This window comes from Phyllobates terribilis, unplaced genomic scaffold (genome assembly GCF_046119375.1).
Source record: "Phyllobates terribilis strain yellow unplaced genomic scaffold, ASM4611937v1 Scaffold_4__5_contigs__length_816908805, whole genome shotgun sequence".
NCBI classification, from domain to species: domain Eukaryota; kingdom Metazoa; phylum Chordata; class Amphibia; order Anura; family Dendrobatidae; genus Phyllobates; species Phyllobates terribilis.
The window spans coordinates 750,443,081-750,467,532 of NW_027362764.1; the positions used below are offsets into that span (position 1 = coordinate 750,443,081).

Below are 24,452 nucleotides of genomic sequence, written 5' to 3' on the forward strand. Positions count from 1 at the left end.
TTGTATAGGGGCTGAGTCCCTTATAGGAGTGCGTGCTTTGGGGAGGTGACAGAATCCTTTTAATCCCTACGTATTAATGTCAGTTTCGCTACGGATTTGTACAAGATTCATGATGTGGTCGTGTCCATGAAAATGAAGAAACCTTGAAGACCCCATAGATGCAGAAGGTGTATAAGAATTATAATAGCCATTGCTGCTCTCTGGACACTTTTTTGGAAGTTTGTGTGAAAGTTTTGCAGTGTTTTGGCGGACATCAGGGTAGCACTGAAGTTGGTGACGGCAATCAGACTTGTAACAAAGAGAATGACGGCACTTCCACTACAAAAACTAGGTGTGAACAGGTGCTTACTAAGAGCAGCTACCTCCATATATAATGAACAAATAAAGTAGCACACTGTAACACTGAGTATATAGATGTGAAATATGAAATATGAATAGCATAACTGCTGTAAAAAATAGAAATAGATGAAAAATTTTTTTGAAAAAAATCAGACTTGTAACTGACAGATGGGCATTGTGACTAGTACCGTACGTGGGGCGCACTGTCGTTGGCACTGTAATGCAGGCTTCTGCTGCTGCAGGTCCTCATTTTAAGAAGCATTTTTGCAGAATATTCGCGCTTCAATGTGAAAAGAGATGCTCTGTCACTTTTTTCTGGCAGTCCCATCCTAAGATGAAGATTTGATATGCAAGTGTCCCCCTGACCTCTTTTGTAAAGAAATCATGGCGTGGGACAATGTTATATTTATTAGTGTTACATTTAAATAGTTACTAAAATGCTAAAATAAACTTGGGGTCGTAATTTATTATTATTGTTATTATTATTATGCTTTGCTTGTATAGTGACATTAATTCCCCATCTCTTTTCATACATTATCATCACTGTCCCATTGGGGCTCACAATCTACATTCCCTATCAGTATGTGTTTGGAGTGTGGGAGGAAACCGGAGAACCTGGAGGAAACCCACGCAAACCCGGGGAGAACATACAAACTCCTTGCAGATGTTGTCCTGGGTGGGAATCCAGGACCCCAGTCCTGCAAGGCTATATGCAGTGCTGGCCACTGAGCTGATGCAAACACTAAGAAAATGGAAAAGTACTTTTATTTACGCCAAATTACAGTGTCAGAGCAGAAATCTCTTCTTATTGCCAACCACTAGGTGTCTCCCTTCTGTGTAACTTGCTGTCACTGCCTGCTGTCAAGTGTAATCCCTCTCTAGCAGCAAAGATACAAAGACAGTACAGGAAGTGGGGCAGGGCTTTATATCTGTATGGGAAGTAGGATATGGCTATATCTGTACTGGAAGTGGGGTGGGGTTTTATATCTGTACTGGAAGTAGGGTGTGGCTATATCTGTATGGGAAGTGGGGCGGGGCTTTATATCTGTATGGGAAGTAGGGCATGGCTATATCTGTATGGGAAGTGGGGCGGGGCTTTATATCTGTACAGGAAGTAGGGTGTGACTTTCTGTACAGGAAGTGGGGCAGGGCTTTATATCTGTATGGGAAGTAGGATATGGCTATATCTGTACTGGAAGTGGGGTGGGGTTTTATATCTGTACTGGAAGTAGGGTGTGGCTATATCTGTATGGGAAGTGGGGCTGGGTTTTATATCTGTATGGGAAGTAGGGTATGGCTATATCTGTACAGGAAGTGGGACGAGGCTTTATATCTGTACAGGAAGTAGGGTGTGACTTTCTGTACAGGAAGTAGGGTGGGGCCTTTACTTTCTTTAGGAAGTTTGGGCAGCGTTTTGTCTACAGGAAGTAGTGGAGCTGCCTCTGTTCAGGAAGTAGGGCAAGGCTTTTCCTTTAGGTAGTACAGGTGGGGTTTCCTTTCTGTACAGGAATTAAGATGGATATTTGACTCTACAGGAAGTGTGGGCAGGGCTTTTTCTCTACAGGAGTAGGGGCACATCTTTGTCGCTCTACAAAGTGAAGATGGGGTTTAATCTCTACAGGAAGTTGGGTGGGGTTTTGTCTCTGCACAGGGAGTAGGGCAGGGATTTTCTTTTGTTTAGGATTTATGGGCAGGGTTTTGTCTCTACAGGAAGTAGGGTGAATATTTGTTTCTACAGGAAATGTAGGCAGGGCTTTTTCTCTACAGGAAGTATGGGCAAGTCTTGTCTTTCTATAAGAAATGTGGGTAGGGTCTAATCTCTCCAGGAAGGTAGAGGCAAGGCTTTTCCTTTAGGCAGTACAGGCGGGGTTTTGTCGACAGGAAGTCAGATGGATATTTGTTTTTACAGGCTTTTACTCTACAGGAGTAGGGCAGTACTTTGTCTCTATAGAAAGTGAGGATGGGGTTTAGTCTCTACAGGAAGTGGGGTTGATATTTGTCTCTACAGGAAATATGGGTGGGGTTTTGTCTATACAGGAAGTAGGGAGGGATTTTCCTTTCTTTAGGATGTATGGGTGGGTTTTATCTCTGTAGAGAAAGCAGGGCAGGGTTTTTTTCTTTCTTTAGAATGTATAGGCAGTGTTGTCTCTACAGGAAGTAGGTAGGATATTTGTCTCTCTACAGGAAATGTGGATGGGGTTTCGTCTCTGTACAGGAAGTAGGGTGGGGCTTTTCCTTTCTTTAGGATGTATGGGCAGGGTTTTGTCTCTACAGGAAGTAGGGTGGATATTTGTCTCTCTACAGGAAATGTGGGTGGGGTTTTGTCTCTATACAGGAAGTAGGGAGGGGTTTTCCTTTCTTTAGGATGTATGGGCGGGTTTTATCTCTGTAGAGAAAGCAGGGCAGGGTTTTTTCTTTCTTTAGGATGTATAGGCGGTGTTGTCTGTACAGGAAGTAGGTAGGATATTTGTCTCTCTACAGGAAATGTGGGTGGGGTTTCGTCTCTGTACAGGAAGTAGGGTGGGGCTTTTCCTTTCTTTAGGATGTATGGGCGGGGTTTTGTCTCTACAGGAAGTAGTGTGGATATTTGATTATAAAGGAAATGTGGGCAGAGCTTTTTCTCTTTATAGGGCATGTCTTTGTCTTGCTATAAGAAATGTGGTGGGGTCTAGTCTCTACAGGAAGTAGGGTCATGGCTTTGTCTCTGTACAGGAAATGTGGGTGGGGTTTTGTGTCTACATGAAGTGCGGGCGGGTCATTGTCTTTCTTTTCCCATTCCTTTTGTCTGTAAGATTGCATAAAGGCATAACAAACACTGGATTTCAGTTCGGGGCAGAGAAGCCATCTGGCAGTGGCAGCTGCACTGCATGCTGGAAAGTAAGGGGGAAGAAGTTCTAGCACCTATAGTGCTGGCAGAATTCTGATGAAGAGGATTCACTCACAGACAGAAATTGGATGGCAATTACAATACTATATGCACCAAAAGCAGTTATTACCTTATTTTGACCAACGAGGAGAGCAAGGCCATGCTTATCTACAGGTTTTTCATGAAGGGACAAAAACCTTTAAACTGCAGAGAGAGTGAGGGGATGAGCATTTGTACTATTTTCAGTAGTTTGTTACATCTCTCCACTGATAAAATCTGGGTTGAGGTTAGGAACCACTGTACGAATAACCCTAACAACCCTTCTGTGTCTCCTCAGGTGAGGCCGCTGAGGTGGACGGCATGGAGTCCGTCATGCTGGAATACGCCACACTGAACAGAGACCTGAACCAGTATATCAGTGCGGTGGAGGAGACCATGCGGAAGGTAATAAAGGGGACACATTGTGCTGATCGGTGGAGGTCTGATCAATAAGACCCAGAAAACCCTTTTAGCAAGCAGGAATATCTGCCATCAGAAAGCAGAAGCCGTCCTTTCCCATCTGTGCAGCCTCCTCACACCTTCTATTTTCCTTTAGATTGTCAGTTCTTGTGCCTCATGACATCTGCGCCTAATAACTCGCTCCACCTTCCGCTGAGATTTTCTAGGAAATGCCCCGTGTGTGCGCAGGTAGTGACGAGAAGCAGGGTTGTCAGATGACATGCAGATGTGTGCTGTGGATTCAGCCGCGGCTGCAGGAATGCCGGCCGTCCTGATGTCTTTCAGCTCCTGCCTTCACACATATGGCTCTCAACAGCGGCGGGGGGCCATTATTTCACCCACTTTCGTTGTAAACGCCCTATGTGTGAGCTGAAAATTCCTGGACCAGGATGGACGGGAACTTGTTTGGTTACGGACCAGAATGTCCCATTAGACACATTGTTTACTCATTTTACTTTTTTTTTTTTTTAATAAAGGGCATTTGCGGTAACAAGGGAACCCTCCATCCCCCTCCAAAAATGACAACGTGCATAGGAGGTGATATGATAGGTAAACGGCAGCCATTCAACAATTCACAAACATCAATTCAATCTACAACAAGAGTCAACGTTCAGACTCATATGTACAATAGATCATGTCCCTGGGCCTATTAATTATACGTCTGGCATAATAAAGAATAAATGCTGTCACCACTGCAGCCTGTCAGAGGTGGTCGGTTGCTAGGCAAGGAGCGCTCATTTACAAGCTCTTTGCTATATTCGGATCGCTCGCATCGGCCCACTTCAGTGCTTTATTGTGGTGTTGCCATGGCTGGCTTTATACAAGGTTGCTGTGGCTGACTCAATCACAAGGTTGCTGTGGCCGGCTCTTTTGTGGGGTTGTCTTGGCTGTGTCCATATAGGGGTCACCGTGGCTGGCTTTATTGTGGTGTTGCTGTGACTGGCTTTATACAAGGTTGCCGTGGCCGGCTGTGTATGGGGTTGCTGTGGCTGTCTCTATTACGGGGTCGCCGTGGCTGTCTCTATTACGGGGTCGCCGTGGCTGTCTCTATTACGGGGTCGCCGTGGCTGTCTCTATTACGGGGTCGCCGTGGCTGTCTCTATTACGGGGTCGCCGTGGCTGTCTCTATTACGGGGTCGCCGTGGCTGTCTCTATTACGGGGTCGCCGTGGCTGTCTCTATTACGGGGTCGCCGTGGCTGTCTCTATTACGGGGTCGCCGTGGCTGTCTCTATTACGGGGTCGCCGTGGCTGTCTCTATTACGGGGTCGCCGTGGCTGTCTCTATTACGGGGTCGCCGTGGCTGTCTCTATTACGGGGTCGCCGTGGCTGTCTCTATTACGGGGTCGCCGTGGCTGTCTCTATTACGGGGTCGCCGTGGCTGTCTCTATTACGGGGTCGCCGTGGCTGTCTCTATTACGGGGTCGCCGTGGCTGTCTCTATTACGGGGTCGCCGTGGCTGTCTCTATTACGGGGTCGCCGTGGCTGTCTCTATTTCGGGGTCGCCGTGGCTGGCTCTTTCGGGGGCACTATTGCTCTTCACTGTTGCCTGTTTGCTTACTTTGACTGCTCTTATTATTTCTGGGCTGCTGTGGTTGTACTTTCATGCCTCATTTCACCTTCTGTAAAGCTTTATCAGGCGCTGAGTCCGAGGTCAGGGAGTGTTTATAATATTCTGCCCGAGAGATTTCATCCAACACTTTAATCCTTATGGAGAAATACCTCAATGGGATTTGTCATTAGGCCGAGATATTTGGGGTCAGCAGGTTTTCTGGAAATGGCCTTTAGGCCGGTAAGTGCATTCCTCCGACGTTACAAAAAAAGTTTTGCTGTCGTTTGTAACCTCCCGCACCCATCTTGTATCCTATGTATTCTTTTGCAATTATTCGTTTGCTTCTTAAAAACAAAAAAGTTAAGCCCCTTTCCAATAGTCTTCCTTAAAACAAATTACTATTTTGCAGCTTGTGAGTCCCTGTGTCTAACCCAGTGCTTACCAGAAATGTTACAAATCTTTCACAGCTCCTCTCAGTGTTAGAGATGGCAGGAGGCAGTTGTGCACAAATCTGCAGTGGAGAGGGGAGAAAGTATCTTGGGGCAAATAAAACAGTCTACAGAAAAGGAGGAAAGCACATGAAGAATCGATTGCAGGATAGAAGCTGTGATGACCCTACTAGCTACTGAAAAACCTCAGCACCTTGGATGCAATCAGAATTTACGTCCAGCCTATATTACAGGGACCGACACTCACACAAAATAAATTTCTGAAAAGACTCCAAAACTGATTATCAAGGGGACTGAAAATAGATCAAGGAATTAAAATTGGTGCCTGAAATTTAGTGCCATTTTTTATTAACTACAGGTGCCCTCTAACATACAGCGGGGAAAATAAGTATTTGATACACTGCCGAATTTTTATTTTTAAAATTGTCTCACAGGTGAAGTGACCTACGATAAAAAATACAGACCTCTCTATTCTTTGTAGGTGGGAAAACTTGAAAAATCTGCAGTGTATCAAATATTTATTTTCCCCACTGTGTGTAAAATTAATGTTTCCCTTGTTAAAGGTGTCCCTAGCCTTTAAAGAATAACCGTCATTCCCCCCCCCCCATAAATCAATAGTACAGGTGAAAATAAGCAACTTTGTAATATATCTTATCAGAAAAATCTGCTTCATTCTCCTCTGGAACGGATCCTTCAGTCTCAATTTACCTGTAAAATCTGTATTCAGTGAAGACAATATTTCCCAATAATGAGATGGGAAATGACAGTTGGTGCTTCTATCCTCTATGGATGAGGGAGGAGCCAGAGACTGACACAGACATAGAGAGGGAGGAGCTAGAGGCTGACAGACAATCTCCATAGAACTTTACGAGCACTAACTGTCATCTGTCTCAGTAATGGGAAAATCTGTATTCTCTGGAAACACATTTTATCTAAGAATTTTGAGAATTAATTTTTAGTCCAGGAGGAGAAATTACCAGATTACTCTAATAAGATATATTACAAAGTTTCTAATTTTCACATGTACTATTCGATTTAAAAACAAAAATAAAATAAAATGGTGCTTAATCTTAAAGCCTGGCTCATTAAAGGGATCATCTATGCCTTTATAAGATCAATGTCCTTTTTTATGTTAAGCCATCATGTCTAGATCGGTGGGGGCCTCGCTGTCACCAGATATATAACCTCATCCCGAGTGCTGCATTTTGTGGTGGAAGAACATCTGCAGCGTAGACCATTTTTTTTTTTTTTCTTATGGAGGTCATCCACAATTCATGTAAATTGCTATATTTGGGGGAAATCAAAGCTTGAAGCTATATGGAGCGCCCTTGGTGCATGATCCACGTCTCTATGGCACAGTCCTCATTTCCATATGGCTGAAGTGAAGAGGAAAATACAACATTATGATAAATGTCCAGTTGCTTGCCCAATGAGGTCACTGACCGGCCGCAGCGTTGGGTGACTGGTGAACAGGACATCAACCCTTCCAGTCTGACGTAAACTGTCGGAGCTGCAGCACTAGAGCGGAGGTGGATTCCTGGGACGAGTAAGGGCCATAAATCCCTTTAGGTATTCAGAGTACATGATCATTAAAAGCTTAGTACCTTCTGCGTCCCAACGCAAAGCAGTCTGATTAAAAATATTTAAAATCTACTTCCTGGGATTTCCATGCTCAAGTGGTTCCTCATTTCCTCAAAAGTGCAAAAAAAAAAAACCTCTCTTCTCGGCACTTGTCACTTGCTCACAGTTTTAGAAGGAACTCAGCAGGAGATTGTACCAAACATCTTGGAGAACTGACCGCAGATCTTCTGTGTATGTTTCTTATGCAAATCCTTCTTTTCATGTGATCCCAGACAGACGGGATGATGTGAGATCAGGGCTCTGTGGGGGCCGGATCATCACTTCCAGGATTTCTCATTCTTCTTAATGACATTGGCTGGATGTTTGGGGTCGTTGTTCTACTGTAGAATAAATTTGGAGCCAACTAGCTGCCTCATTGATGGTGTTGCTTGATTGATAAGAATCTGCCTGTATTTCTCAGCATTGAGGACACCATTAATCCTCAAAAATCCACAACTCTCTTTTTGCTGAAATGCAGCCCCAAACGTGCAGGACCCTCCAACGATCTTCACTGTTCCTGCAGACCCTCATTACTGTGCCGCTCTTCAGGAACAATCTGCCTTCTGTAGCAGCCAAATATTTCACATAGTGACTCCTCAGTCCAGAGCACCTGCTGCCATTTTTCTGCACCCCGGTTCTTATGTTTCCACGCTTGGCCTTGTTTATATGTTGAACCTATTGTTTTTGGCTGCAATTCCTCCATCAAGATGACTTCTGGCCAAACTTCTCCGAACAGCAGATAGTTGTCGCTGGGACCCACTGGTTGCTGCCAGTTCTAAGATGACGGCACTGCTGGAGATTTACAGAGTTTGAAGGGAAATAACTATAATGTGTCTATTATCTGCTGCACTAAGTTTCCATGGCCGATCACTGAGTCTCTACGGTCCTTCATGTTGCTCATATCTTGGTGTCTTCAATGCTGAGATATATAGGTAGATATGTATCCCTCATGGAATACTGATAACATCTCTATATACAGTAGATAACACAGGATCCACCATTCACAATAGGTGATGTCACAGCTCACCTCCTCCTCCTGTACAATGACTGATAACACCTCTATATACAGTAGATAACACAGGATCCACCATTCACAATAGATGATGTCACAGCTCACCTCCTCCTACTGTACAATGCCTGAAAACGGCTCTATATACAGTAGATAACACAGGATCCACCATTCACAATAGGTGATATCACAGCTCACCTCCTCCTCCTGTACAATGACTGAAAACAGCTCTATATACAGTAGATAACACAGGATCCACCATTCACAGCTCACCTCCTTCTCCTCCTGTATAATGACTGATAACACCTCTATATACAGTAGGTAACACAGGATCCACCATTCACAATAGGTGATATCACAGCTCACCTCCTCCTCCTGTGCAATGACTAATAACACCTCTATATACACAGGATCCACCATTCACAATAGGTGATGTCACAGCTCACCTCCTCCTCCTACTGTACAATGCCTGAAAACACCTCTATATAGGTTACTTCACGGCTCACCTCCTCCCACTTCCAGCACAGATTATACACAGATCACTATTCCATAGAAGTCAATGAACCTTTATGTTATCTATGATTTGCGTGGCTGCTGGTAACAGCAGTTCTGACAAGATCATATGAAGAAAAAAACTACAGCACATCTGAAAATAAAAACTGGTTCCAAAAAAAAAATAATAAAGGTGCTACAGTCTCTTAAAAGAATTTAGCAAGAATTATCAGATCAGTTCAATTCTTCTTTAAGAATTACAAAACAAAAGTAAAAAAAAAAAAATGGATCATCTTGTTGACTATTAAAGTATTTAGCAGAACCTGAATAAAGAATGAATATTAAAAAAAAAATAACGTAAAATAAAAACATACTGCATAAGCATAATGAGAATGTAGTATATGGATTCCAGGTTTTCTCACTTTTTGCTCATGTTAAAGGACTGATAGTGAACTTCCCTTTAATCTCATCACTCTTTATCAGCAATGTAGTTGCCATTGTCACAATATCTCGATATATGTATCCCATAGAGTCATGGTGACGAGTGATAACAGCTCCTCCATCAGATGGATGGTTTGGGCATGTTGATAACTGTACAGAGTACCCGGCCCTTCTTAGCCTTACCTGGTGTTCTCCTCGATAAGCGCTGCGGCACCCCGGTCAGTCTGGAGGAGCTGTGGGCGTCATGTGCCAGGCTGTACATGTTCATCTTATTGAAGTGCAGAGGGTACTTACAGTCATGGCAGAAAGTGTTGGCACCCTTGAAATTGTTCCAGAAAATGAAGTATTTCTCCCAGAAAATGATTGTAGTTACAGATGTTTTGTTATACGCTTGTTTATTTCCTTTGTGTGTATTGGAACAACACAAAAAATACACAGGAAAAAAAAAGGCAAATTGAACATCATTTCACGAAAAAACCCCAAAATGGGCCGGACAAAATTTGTTGGCTCATTTTCAAAATTATGAATAAACAACTTTGTTCCAAACAAGTGATGCTCATTGAAACTCACCTGTGGCAAGTAAGAGGTGTGGGCAATATGAAAATCACACCTGAAAACAGATAAAAAGAGAAGTTGTCTCAATCTTTTCATTGTGTGTCTGACTAAGCACGGAGAACAGAAAGAGGAGAGAGAACTGTCTGAGGAATTGAGAGCCAAAATTAGTGAAAAATATCAACAATCTCAAGGTTACAAGTCCATCTGCAGAGATCTTGATGTTCTTTTGTTTATGATGCACAACATATTCAAGAAGTTTACAACCCATGGCACTTTAGCTAACCTCCCTGGACGTGGACGGCAGAGAAAAATTGACAGGTTGCAACGCAGGATAATCCGGATGGTGGATAAGTAGCCCTAATCAAGTTCCAAAGAAATTCAAGCTGTCCTGCAGACTCAGGAGGCATCAGTGTCAGCGTGAACTATCCGTCCAAATTTGAATGAAATGAAACACTATGGCAGGAGTCCCAGGAGGAACCGACTGCTGACACAGAGATATAAAAAAAGCTAGACTGCAGTTTGCTAAAAATGTACGTAAGACAAAATCCTTCTGGAAAAGCGTCTTGTGGAGAGATAAGACCAAGATGGAGCTTTTTGGTAAAGCACATCATTCTACTGTTAACCGAAAACGGAATGAGGCCTCCAAAGAAAAGAACACCATACCTACAGTCAAATATGGTGGACTTGGAAAGGTATTTTGGGGTTACTTTGCTGCCTATGGCACTGGGTGCCTTGACTATATGTGAAATCTGAAGATTACCAGAAGATCTTGGGTTGCAGTGTAGTGCCCAGTGTCAGAAAGCTGGGTTTGCGTTTTAGGTCATGGGTCTTCCAGCAGGACAATGTCCCCAAACACTTCAAAAGGCACCCAGAAATGGATGGAAACAAAGCACTGAAGAGTTCTGAAGTGGCAGCAATGAGCCCGGATCTAAATCCCATTGAACACCTGTGCATAGATCTTTAAAACTGCTGTTGGAAGAAGACGCCTTCAAATATGCAGTTTGCAAAAGAAGAGTAGTCATAAATTCCAGCTGAGAGGTGTAAGAAGCTTATTCATGGTTATAGGAAGCGATTGATTGCAGCTATTTATTCCAAAGGGTGTGCAACTAAATATTAAGTTGAGGGTGCCAACAATTTAGTCCTGCCCATCTTTGGGGTTTTGTGTGAAATTCTGTCCCAATTTCCCTTTTTTTTTTTGCTTTTTTTTGTGGTGTTCCAATACACACAAAGGAAATAAACGTGTAATTGCTGTAACATTCCTGGCGGCGTGCTTGCATGGTGCACCACTTCCAACCATGCAAGACCGCAATCTTACCTGTCAGTCCATGCTGCACTCTTTTTGTTTCAGTTCCTGCTGTGTCCATGTCTCTTGTCTGATTGCTTAGGGCGTCGGCGCGGCTTTCTGCTTGTTTCTTATGGCTACCGTGTGCACAGTCCTAATGCGTCCCCAGCTTATTGCTGTGAGTCACTGCATACTTACCCCTCCACCCAGTAGGAGGTGTTATGATCTGCTACAAGCACTAAGGAAAGACAGGAGATCTGTACCTACAATAGAACTAAACTGGATCCCTACGATGTAACGGGGAACCTGATCCTGCGATCAGACCCGCTAAAGTCCTCGGCTAGTCTGAACGAAGACCTATAGATGTGAGGAGGGGATCCCTACAAGAACTAGGGACTGGGAGAAAGATGGACACCTCCTAGCAGAAATTGTAGCAGAAAAAGACAAACAACAAAGAACATAGAGGTCCGAAGACCTAGCAAAGCTGACTGAGAAAGGTTACAAAGCACCTGGCTAGCTTAAGAGTAGAAATTACAATGAAGTCCAGCAAGGCCAGGAGGGCGGAGCAGGATTAAATAGGCAAAAAAGGTCATGTGACCAGCAAGATAGAAAAAACCTAACAGGAGAGTTCTAACAGGAGGTGCCTGAGCAACACTTTCCATTTGTGTGTTCCTTGCAACTTAGTTGCCTGGTCCTGTCCTGACTCTAGTCTGTTTCTGCCACCCTGGGGGCTGAGTACCCAGGGCCGCTACCTGTACCTGTGACTTCTAATCAGTTTCTGCCAACCTGGGGGCTGAGTTCCCAGGCTTGTTCCTGTATCTTGTTCCTGGTTCAGGCCCTGTCTGAACAGTGTCCTAGTCTGTTATTTGTTTGTCTCTATGTCTGTATTTTCCCTTTTTCCTGCAGTATCTGAACCTGCACCTAACTCCAACTCGTTGTCTCTGTACTTCTGTTTGTGAGTTTTGTGTCCACTCGCTACTTCATTGCAAGTACCTTGTGTGTATCTGGTTCTGCTCGTTCTGTTTCCCTGCCTCTGTATTTAACTCCTGTGTTCCAGCTATCTTCTTGTGTTCTCCAGTCTGTTCCATGTGAACAGAGCCCTGTCCTGTCTACCGCATCTACGGGTTTTGCTCTGCTTTGCTTGTTCACCGCATCTGCGGGTTTTGCTCTGCTTTGCTTGTCTACCGCACCTGCGGTTTTGCTCTGCTTTGCTTGTTCACCGCATCTGTGGGTTTTGCTCTGCTTTGCTTGTTCACCGCATCTGCGGGTTTTGCTCTGCTTTGCTTGTCTACCGCATCTGCGGGTTTTGCTCTGCTTTGCTTGTTCACCGCATCTGCGGGTTTTGCTCTGCTTTGCTTGTTCACCGCATCTGCGAGTTTTGCTCTGCTTTGCTTGTCTACCGCATCTGCGGGTTTTGCTCTGCTTTGCTTGTTCACCGCATCTGCGGGTTTTGCTCTGCTTTGCTTGTTCACCGCATCTGCGGGTTTTGCTCCGCTCTGCTTGTCTACCGCACCTGTGGCTCCGTTCCTGTATCCCAGTCTGTACTGGTCCCTATCCTGCCTGCGTTTCTACCTGCCAGTACCCGCCTCTCTGCATGTCAGCCGTGCCTGCCTGTGCCCACCTGTCTGCAAGCCAGCCGTGCCTGCCAGTGCCCACCTGTCTGCATACCAGCTGTGCCTGTCAATATCCACCTGTCTGCATACCAGCCGTGTTTGCCAGTGCCCACCTGTCAATATGCCAGTCTAACCTGCCTGTTCCTGAATTCCCCTGTGTGGGTCAACAGCTGTGACCAGGGTCTGACCTGGAGTGGCACCTGGTCCCTCTGCTCGGTTCCTCCCTGGTTCACGGAGTCGACTGAGCCGCCGTGCGACTTTGGTCGGATCGGGTTGATACTTGGTTACGCCCCTCCAGGCACTCCTTGGTTCATGGTAGAGTGGGATCACTAATCACGCTCACGCCAGTCAGTCCGGGCGCGAGCGTAACAATTGCAATACATTTCTGGGAGAAATACTTAATTTTCTGGAACAATTTCAAGGATGCCAACTCTTTTGGCCATAACTGTATATATTTTATATACTTTGTAGCTGCCATTAAAAATGAGCAAGTCATCTAGTTCCTAGGTGGAGTTTTTCTGTTGTGCTCTGTGTACTGAAGTTTATGACGTTCCGCTTAGATGGCAACCAAGATCCTTTTACTGTATTCATTCTATGCCCAACAACTATAACATTGAGGGTATGTTCACAACTTAGTATTATCTCAAACTCGTGCACTTATTTGCGCCTGGAGAGATGCATGGGTTTTAGGACCTCAAAAGCGACAGGTCTTTTGAGGTGTTCCCAGTACACGCAGGTCTTGTGGGGAGTCCCTGGTGCACGACAGGTCTTGCGGGAGTGTTCCTTGTATATGGCGATTTTGTGAGGTGTTTCTGTTACACGACAGGTCTTGTGGGATGTTCCCAGTACACGGCAGGTCTTGTGGGGGTGATCCCTGTACAGGTGGGTCTTCCTAGTAGATGGAGGGTCTTATGATGTGTTCCTGGTAAACAACAGGTATTTTGGGGGTGTTCTTGGTACACTGTAGTTCTTTTGTGATGTTCCCGGTACGTGGCAGGTTTTGTGTAGTGTTTCTGGTATACGATATGTCTTGTGGCGTGTTCCTTGATTATGGCAGGTCTTGTAGGGTGTTTTTGGTATATGGCGGGTCTGGTGGAGTTTTGCTAGTACATGGAAGGTCTCTTTCAGTATTCATGGTATACAGTGAGTCTTTTCCCGCTATATGGTAGATCTTGTGGGATATTTCTGATTTGTGGCAGATATCGGGGGTCTTATGGGTTGTTTTCGATACAAAGTAGGTCTTGTTCAGTGTTCCTAGTATACGTCCGGTATTGTGCAGTATTACCGGTATATGGCAAGTCTTGTGTAGTAGTGTTCCTTTTATACATTGGTTGTTACCTACTATAAGTGGTCTAAGAAGCGCAACCGGTGAATCAGCATTGTGGTGATGGGAGCCCCTCTATATCCTCTTAACTCTTCATTGGTAGGCGAGAGGAGTTACTGACCTCTTCGGCCACTTGCCAGGTTTCTGTGTAGGATATGTGCTCGATGGTTGGCAGAATTCGGAGTCACCGTACATCTGCTGAGTAGCCCAGATACTGTCCCCACATTTCTGCAGCCGATAAATCTTCATAACTGCACAGCTTGACCATTTAGGACCTTACATAACTAATTAACTGATAAAAAGGATCATTAACAAACTGAAAAATGAGGGCGATGAAATAGGTTATTATTTTATTTTTTTTCCAGATTTCAAAAAGGGAAAAGTAAAATGAGTAATCTTGACCCGGACGTCCCTCCAGACTTGACGAATTGTCTGTTGGGTTATCTGACCCTGGGCGCTCGGTGAGGATGTGGTGTGATACAGACATGAATAATCTGACGTCCTCATCTCACTGTGGGGAAGTATTAGGGATACGCTCCGAAAACCTCGTCTTTCCTGATAGGTTTTCTTGATCTGTTTTAAAGCTGATAAAAAGAGATCCCCCTAAACCCCCTCCTTCCGCGAGTCTACACTTCCTTTACTTTAGCCGAGTCTGTGCTCTACGTATCGTGTGTGAAACCAATATCAATTAATGAGATCAATATTCTCCAAATCCTGCATTGATCCTCCCCCCAACATATACACATGATGGTGCATGGAATATGTTACTCTTCTGGCTTTTGGTTGTTATAACTTTTGGCTGGATTCACACATTAAGTTCATGCAGTTTTTCAATCCAAACTCAAAAGTGGATCCAAAAGAAAGTAAAATGTTGAAAAGACAGACTGTTACTTATTTGCCCCTCTTTGGGAACGCTACTGTCTTTGGCTCAAAAATGGCAACAAAATCTGCATGTGGGATCCCCGATGGCCACAGCTGCAAATCCCACCCCGACCACAGGTCTCCTGACGTGAAGTGACCGCACCATAGGCATACAAGATGTTGTTAGTCAGGAGAGCCGTGTTCAGACTAGGAATTGCAACCATAACACAGAATGGAAAGTACACGCACCATATGGTTGTACGAATTACGTCTTCTATTCGACAACAGCAAAATTATAAGACCGTAGGTCCTTGGCTGCCTGATTTTTGGGATTCTTTCAGCCTTGTATTTCTATTAGATGTAATTTGTGATTGTATCCAACGGAAATATGGGATTGTTCACCTCAATCAAATTAATTAATTTACAGTTACTTCTTGAACTTAATGTGTTGATAACAGAATAAATAGACAAGCTTGAGGGTCTCGACAACTTTGGAAAGGCCAAATTTTGATAGCTGGACAGCTGTGTCATAGCATATCTTTTACGAGGGGTCTTGCGGGGTGTTCCCTTTTATATGTCAAGTCTTGTGAGACGTTCACAGTATATGGCCGGTCTTGAGGTGGTTCACCGCTATACGGCATGTCTTGTAGTGAGGTGTCCACAGTAGATGTCAGGTCTTGAGGTGGTTCACCGCTATAAGGTTGGTCTTGTAGTGAGGTGTCCACAGTAGATCTCAGGTCTTGTGAGGTGTTCCCATTATGCAGTGGTTAATGCCTACCAAAAGTGGTCAAGGGAACCACCAGTCAACCAGCGAAATCATGGGTGCCCATGACTCATTGTAATCAGGGCTGTGGAGTCGGTAAGCCAAACCTCCGACTCCTCAATTTCCCCGACTCTGACTCCTCAGCACGGCCTCACTACTCAGCGTGTACATAAAGTGCAGCACAGATTCATCTCAACTAAAAGCCGAGATCCTTAGATCAGGAACAGAACAGACATTTATAGGACATTTCAGAATTTTCCCAAATTCTTTTGAAAAAATTTACAGCACATCCTACATTGTACTACTGTACCCACTTTATTATATTTTTTAGGAATCGGGGTCGGTCCATTTTATACCAACTCCACCAAAATGGATACCGACTGACTTCACAGCCCTTACTGTATTACCACAGGAGCAAAGACTAGCCCAATAGGTTCAATGCTGCAGAGGAGCTACTGTAACACAGATTTCTAAAAAAGTTCCTGCTGGTCATGCTGCAGGCCGGTCAGAGTAGCTATGCTGGCCTCTGTCCACTGCCAAAAGTGTTTATAATGGGCATGGGAGCAACAGAACTAGACCATGGAGCATTGGAGAAGATGGGCCGGTGTGATGGACCACGCTTTGTTCTATATGGATGGCTGGGTTGGGTGTGCATCACTTATCTAGGGAAACAATGACACCGGGATGCCGATGGGAAGAAGACAAGCCGGCGGAGACGGGATGAGGCAAACCCATGCTGTGAAACCTTGAATCCTGGCATTTATGTGGATGTGACGCGTACCTTCTACCTGGACATTGTACGGACCAAGTAGCGATATTACCTAAACTGATCTGAAATGGTGGAGGAACATGACAAAGAGATCAAGCTGATGACTTGTCTCCCAATTCCCAAACTCAATCTGATAAATAATTTGTGGGAAGTACTGGAAAAACAAATCCAATCCAAAGAGGCCACACCGAGCAGTTTACAGGAGTTAAAGAATCTGTTGCTAACATTTTTTGGTGCCTCTCATGGAGTCCAGGTCTTGATGGATCAGAGCTGTTTTCGAGGCATGAGCAGGGCCTTCACAATATATTAGAAGTTTTTAATGTCCTGGCTGATTAATAAAATGATACTTGCGAGGTTAGGCTAGGCATTGGTCCACCTTGCCCTCTCTGTGAACTAAGCCGTCATGTTTTTATGCAAATTTATGGCAGACACTTGGGTATAAAGGACCCGGAGCTGACCATGCAGCTGTGACATTATTAGTCACGGTGCCGGGTTTGTTTCAGGAAACACAGGACTTTCGGTTGCACATTTCCCTCCATCATCTGCAGTCTGAATGTCCTTAACGATCTGTTCGAATTCACGAGGAAAAAAACTTTCTCATCGCCTGACTGGCAGGAAAACAGGAAACGTTTGCTTCCTCTTCAGGGCGATCATCTAAGCGGGACCTCTTTTTTTGTGTTATCGTCATACCACAGTGGGGGCAAACACATAGGTCGCTCAGGACATCAACAGTCCGAGCAAGCGGTTATTTCTGGCTGCATGGGAAGACGCGGAACTTTATTTTTCCGGCTTATTTCCATACAAAAGAGTTCAGAAGCCGAATTCTTAGAACTTCCAAGGAAGGCTTCCTCTCCGCAAGATCTATAGGGAAAGTCGTGCCATGTAAACATCAGGAAGGGTGGGAATGTGCTCGCATGTGCACTATTCCAAGCATTTAAGTAAATTCTCTACATAACTCCTCCTGCCTGCCGTGCTTGTGAGAAGCAGATCTATCTTCATTCTCGTACAAGAGTTCTTCTTTAAGCCATGGTTTCTTAATAAATGAACATCTTAGGCAGGGTCTTCTAATTAGGAACCCTCTCTATAACCCTGAGCGGAGAAGTACGCAGAGATAAGGCGTATGGTTGCAGTCACAGATTACTGACCTGGTCTGTTGACCGGAGTCCTGCGAATCGATTCTCTCTTCTCTACCTATCACCTATCATGTATTAGAGTTTCTTTATCCTCACGACATGTCAGGAGACTGAAGGATCTGGAACGTTGGTTTTCAACAAACCCGATTCTTTTTTTTTTTTCAAGGCAGGTAAACCATCACCAGAAGTTTCTGGCTGTGGATTGTGTCTACATTTGTGTAGTGGTTTGGCAGGAATAACTTGGCCAAATAAGCTTTCAGCCATAACGTGTATGCACACCATTTAGATGCATTGCAGATATATATCGATCCTTTGACAACGTGTGCCATACCTGTGTGTCGGAGGCGCGCGATCACAATATGGCAAGGACTCAAGAGCTGAGCCTGCCCCATACAGCATGGGTGCCAGCTGTGATGTACAATGATTCCATATCAATCATTTGTATCCTACTTTGCCTGTTATTATTAAACTTCTACCTCTGTCCAGCACTGACAGGAATTCGAGTTCAACAGGGGGACCCAGCCTCAAAGGCTGTGAGTGACAGATATCAGACCTTGAGCCAACTCAGCTCAGGACAAAGGGCTGGCTTGCTATATGGATGCCATGCGATCTGAATCAGCTATGATTTCATAAGGAGAATATGGACTTATTTTATGCCCTAACTTTACATCGTGTATATTTGAGAGCCCCAGACCGATCCGTACACAATCCAGTGTCTCGACCCGTTCTAGCACATAGGAATTGGTAAATATGTAAAGCAGCCACTAGCAACCAGGTAGCCAAACTGTGTTCAGTCTCCACGTGTAACAGGGGCCTAGCCGGATCCGATAGCTCAAGAGCCGCCACACTAAGACCGTCTAGAAAGGAGTTATGATCTTTCATAAGTTGTGGGAAATTCAGCAACCTCCAGGGAAGGGGGAGTGACACCAAGGGGTTAAGTTCTCCTGCAAAGCATGGCCTAGTCGTTTTTCCGAAGCGGTCACGACAACATATCGTTTGGGGAGAAGTCCAGGAACAGAGGGGTCCGCAGCCTCTTATGTGGTAGCCCCTCCCCCACAAACTGGCTTTCCATCTGACTAATAACTGTCTTAAATTCTACTTATATCTTTTGTCCTGTCACTCTTGTGTTTGCATATGTGACCATTATATATGTATAACCCTTGTGTATATAGTGTATTGTTTAGTGTGCCCCTAAGGTGATTAAATATTTAATTTAACCTTGGGCTGCTCTTTTATCTCGATCCACGAATCCACGCGTCCGTTTCTCTGTTTAACTTTCCATGATATCTGGACTGGTTTCAAGCCCGCTATAATCCCGATAATGGACTGGGCTTACATCGAACAGGAACTGGTGGCAATTCTACTGGGTTGATAACGTTCTTTTACTGGGGCTAGTGAAAGGGGCCTCTCAGCTTGTCAGGGTGTGAGCGAGTATGATGCCATGTCAGTGGTTGTGTGTGTGGGCCACCTTTTCTCACTTCCTTTGTCTTCCTGGGCCCGTTTAGATAGGAGATGTATGTGTAAAACTGTGCCAAGCTGACCTTACATGTCCCCGAGGGGAGCAGAACGTCACATTGGTGCAAGGGAATAGACCTTACCATGTGATCCTGCTGATATAATATTGATGTCAGGCAGGGTGGCGAGGTGCGGATCCGTCACACCTGTAAAATAATTTAAAAAAAAAAAGCACAACTCAAGTTTGGCATGGCCTAAATCATACTGACCTGGAGAGCCATGTTGCCAGGTCAATTCTACTGCTCAGGGACAGCTTTAAAAACTAAACCCTCTGCCTTCTTCGTCCCTCAAAATAAAAGGAGGAAATTCATATTTTTTTTATTTCTGTTGGATTTTTTTCACTTTTTTCAGGTACCTTTCAAAACAATGACTCCTAAAAAAAACAAGATCTCATAGGGCTATGGCGTTAGAAAAAAAATTATGTCTCTTGGAAGGTGGGGAGGAAAAAACAAAAGTGCAAAAAATTAAAAAATGGCCATTTCCTTGAGGGGTTAAAAATGGTTTGTGACGATACAGTTTATAATCTTAATTAGCCAGACGTTTAGATTTGTTAATCCAAGAGAAATACACGATTATCTTTGTGTTGACTGACTTGTAAATGTAGGTGTATTTCTGTGGCTGGTCAAGAAGGACAGACCAGTATTTGTATGAAACTGAATGCTTACTTCTCTTCGTTTGGAAACAATGATGTTTATTTAAAAAAGCCCCTGCGATACCAGCTATGTAAATTGATTAGCTCTAGCAATGAGACCTGTGCCCAGTGAGTAATGCCCTCCCTTACTCCTTTTGACCTGTGGATGTGTACTTCTAAAGGAGATATACTTCTGTAGCAGGGAGACTTGAGACAGAAATTGGAAAGAGACTTTACAGGGAGAATCAAAGGTAGTCTCTCTGAGACCATCAGCTTGGAAGCATGGCTTTAACCAAAGAGACACAGATTTGGATTGGGCATATGGCCCTGACTGGAAAGATACAGATCTGCTCCATTGACCATCAAAGAGCCCATGGATACATTTGATGAGACCAGGTTGGGACCATGAAGTCACCTGGTCCCATGGATATGTTTGGGGTTGCCAGGTGGGACCCTCCGGTCGCCTGGAACCCATGGAGACATTTGGAGAACCAGATTGGGACACCAGACTGTCATCTGGCCCCATGGAAACTTTTGGATAGGCCAAGGTGGGTCCCTCGGGTCTCCTGGCCTTGTACCTCAATGGACTAGCAGCTTCCTAAGCTTGCCGCTACCTTCTGTCTGTGGGGGCCCGCCAGAAGCGGGGGGCCACTGGTTGAGGTAGTTGACCCTGGAAGTCCCAAAGTCGCAGCTGTTCTATCCCAGGTGGGTCAGCGGGAGGGTGAGACTGTGTAATGTTGTACCATCTTGGGTATTTGCTGGGACTGTTCTGTGTTTATTGTCCGCTTTGTGGTTCAATAAAGTATTGCCACAGTCTTTTACCCTCACCATGTGTTGTCTGAATAGTATTACTCCCATGGAAGACCCCGTGTCTTCACATGGTTGCAGTCCACTTTTTCCTACATAGTAGACTTAAAAATACTGAAGACATTTCTCTCTTTCACAACCTTAAAGGGGTTTTACATGATTGAAATATTTTTATTCACTGGTTTTTGGAAGGTTAAAAATTCCCAAAGCTGCTATACCTGTCCATTGCTGCTCCAGTAATGTATCTGAGCTGCTGCCACCCCTGGTCTTTTTTGATAGTCTGCAGCGGTGACATCACTGCCGCCAGTCCCTGGGTTCAGTTGCCATACCTATTTATATGATTAAAGAATGCTGAGCTCAGGGATCGGCTGCAGCAGTGATGTGCTGTGTTGTCAATCATGATCACAACAAAGAGCGGCTGCAGCAGAGGACAGGCATCACCGGATCAGCCACAAATGTGTTGTTTTTAAGCTCCGCAAAAAAAACATAAAGTAGAAAAATTGTAATCCTGGAAAACCCTTTTCAAAAACTCTTCTTTTATCCTAAAGTGGGGAAAAAAAATTTGGCTGAAGCATTTCTATTTCTACAATGGAAAAGACGTAGATTACAATCTCTACCCAAAAATTTTGCAGTGCAAGTGAAGATCTATTGGCCCAGATTCATCACCTTAAATCGCTTTCCTTTTTCCTTTTGTGATATTAGTTGCCATTTTTGGCTCCAAATTCTTCAAAACGGTGCATGCGATTCATCAATTTTCTGAGGACTAAGGTCTTTTTTTTTTTTTCCTGTCTTGAACTGTGTTTGCAAGTTTTTGGTGCCAAAATTAGCATATTTGGCAAAAGGGTGTAAAAATTGCTCCATAATATTGGCATACTCAAAAATACATCAGGGAGACTTGGAGTGGAATTGTACCAAATTTTGCAACTTTTTAAAAAGTTAATAGGTTTGGGTTATAGAATATTTTTTTTTTTCCAATAAAACTATTGAAAGTCCATCTTAATTTTTGCGAAATTGGAGATAAGTTTAATGCTACTTTGAGTTCCATGTGAATTGCAGCTTATTACTTGCAGTATTTTTCCATTTACAGGGAAATCTAATGGCTTTAGAGCAGTGTGGATCAGCTCTCTGCTCATTTCACGTCTCGCCGGTTTCTTCCCCGGTGTTGGGTTACTACCTGTTCCCTGTTACCTTTTAGTGTTTGTGCTGCTTTTTCTTAGAAGTGCATTGCTAAGCTTTCTGTGTATTCCTTTCTGCCGGCAAGGACTTTATGCCACTAGCTTCTATTTTTTTTCATAATTACATCACAGAAATATCTAGTTTGAATTACATGTTACTTGACGCTTAACGAGGTTCTCTGAGGTAGTCTCACGTAACAACTCTTGGCCGTATGTGCGATTATGGCTTTGTTGTCCAACTTTGTACAGTAGTGGTAAAGCTGCCTGGCAGCAGATAACATTATAGCCAGACATCTCTCCTCCATGGGAGCTGTCTGTCCCCTTTTGGTGATGGTCTGGTAGGCCTAATATGGGATATACAATTGGCCATTTCTCAGGGCACCTAGGAGAAACCCATCAGATGATTAACAGTCGTCTTTGGAGTCTCCACCAACACTGTCGCTAATCTTTGCTTTTTGGAACCACTCAAACCTGATCCAAAAAACATGCAGAGACGGCTGGTTTGAGTGGAATTTTTCTACTGTAGCTTTTGAAAACTTGAAGGATCTTCTGTCACAACGTTGGAAGAGGGTATAGGATTCTAGGAATACGCTGCCATCGTCTGAGGATGATTCTGACGTAGTAGTGAACCATCAACAGGATCTAGGAAGAGCTCTGTGATGCCTGTAGGTGGTCACATAGGGCAGAAAACTGTTTGGGTGATGGTTAATTAGGGAAAGTAAGGGTAAGTGATTCCCACCCATCACTACAATAAGGGTCCTGAGCGCCAACTCATTGCACGACCGCAGTGAGAACGTGTTTGAATGGAGTGGTGATCAAAGTCTATGTGGCTGATGGAGATGGCCGAGTACATGACTCTTCTGTTTCTATAAGTTCCAAAGGAAACTTGGAGGAAAGTAAGTGTCCATAATTTGTTCCCGCGTACAGTAACCCATAGCAGAAGATAATGTTATAGATATTGATGACTTATCCATTTACTTCGAGTCGCTGCTGGAGATGAGAACAGCTGACCGGTTGGGGTGCCAGGTGTTGGACCATCACCAATCTGGTAATCAATATTTTAACCCTGGAAAATGCTGTTTAAGGCTAATGAACATGATGGAAGCGGTGGGTTTCTTCTCAAGTTGCCCTTCTATGGGATGCTATGACGGACCCCATCCATTGAGGCCATGAATGGCAACCACTGCCGTTGGGCACAATTCCTTTGTATTACACTGTACCTTGGCGGGCAGCAGCCATCATACTCTTTGAAAAGCAATGGAAACCATATATAGCCTTATAAAGTGAGGGCGAAAAGAAGGACACACTTGCAGTATAAGTGGTGCCCGGCGTCGTCTCTATCTCTTCCCATGAATTTCGTGTCTTTGCTCTTTACAGTACACTCAGCGCCAGAAGGTAGAAAGCCTGATTGTACAGATTTCAGCTTTACCCTTTTTCCCCCCTGCACGTGATTTAATTTTCTCCACTTGTCATTAAAATATATATATTTTTTTCAAAGCGTGATAAATTAACGCCGACAATTGTAAATAATAATGAGCGAGCCAATTAGCTCTCCTGTCTGCGAACTGGTAATGGAATTGAATTGCTCTTTGTCGGGGACAATGTCATGAGCTGCGTGCATCCTGGCGCCTCTGGCTCTCTCCACGCAATCCCTGCGGCTTCTGGTTGTTTATTAATTGGACCCGACATTTTCTTCCTTCCTCCGTAAAGATAAAAGGAAGTGGTTTCCACATGCCGGACCCGGTGCACTTTTCTCTGGCTGTCGAGTTCTGCGATGTCGGAAACAAGATTATGTTGTTCTTATGATCTCATGTAGACCAGACCCAGAGAACAAAAGGAGCGGCTGTGAAAATAAAGTATTTTTCTTTTAAACATTTTTTTTCTTCACTTATGTTAGTTGGGGCCTCAATGTTCTCCTTTTTTATTTTATATGTGGACCAAAAATGCTACAAATTTGGCCCAACCGTTGAGAGTTGCTTGGCTATACCAAGAGACGTTTCGCTAGTCTTTTATATATAATCACAGATGCCACCCATCTTTCCTAAATATGGCAGATGTGTGTGTAATGTACTCTTTTATATTATTATTGTACCTTTACACAAACCGTATTTTTTGGTCTGTTAGATCCATGTGTTTCTTTCCAGAAAAAGGGAGCACTTTAATTTCTGTTTTTTTTATAATTTTATGTATAGTGTCCTCCTTTATTAAGAAGTAGTATAGTGTTTTTTATAATTTTATGTATAGTGTCCTCCTTTATTAAGAAGAAGTATAGTGTATCTGTTCACCTCTGGCATACCCGCGGCCGAACATGACACTTATTTTAATATGAAAACACATTGCGTTATTCATTGTTATGATCTGAGCTCTGGGGGTTTATTGCGATCTAAAACTAACATGTCTTAATTGATTATATGCGAACATGGGCTTTGTGGTAGCAGCTACACTGGAACAAGTCATGTCTGTATGTGCCAAAACACACAGACAATAGCCGAGGCCGTACCATGTCCACCATAGGGGATTGTGTAATGAAATAATCCCAGATGCTGAGCGCTGCCCGCTGTCACACGGTCAGGACTTCAGGACGCAGGTGTGATGGAGATTAGATGGATCGATGGTGAGAAACTTATGAGAGATGATGGATATTAAAGGGGTTGTCCAGTGAAAAAAAGTTATCACCTATCCACAGGATGGGTGATAACTCGTTGATCGGTGTTGGTCTGACCGCTAGGACCCACACTGATCGGCAGAAAGGGACCCGTT

At 44.1% G+C, this 24,452-nt stretch overlaps 1 protein-coding gene across 1 annotated transcript in view; it reads left to right on the top strand.

The window, feature by feature from the left end:
- The window catches only part of NSMCE2 (NSE2 (MMS21) homolog, SMC5-SMC6 complex SUMO ligase), a 200,765-nt gene that overhangs the window by 64,135 nt on the left and 112,178 nt on the right, over nucleotides 1-24,452 (top strand). The window contains exon 3 of the mRNA XM_073679878.1: nucleotides 3,543-3,649. Coding sequence (XP_073535979.1) covers nucleotides 3,543-3,649 — 107 coding nt within the window. The remainder of the gene's footprint in view (nucleotides 1-3,542; nucleotides 3,650-24,452) is intronic.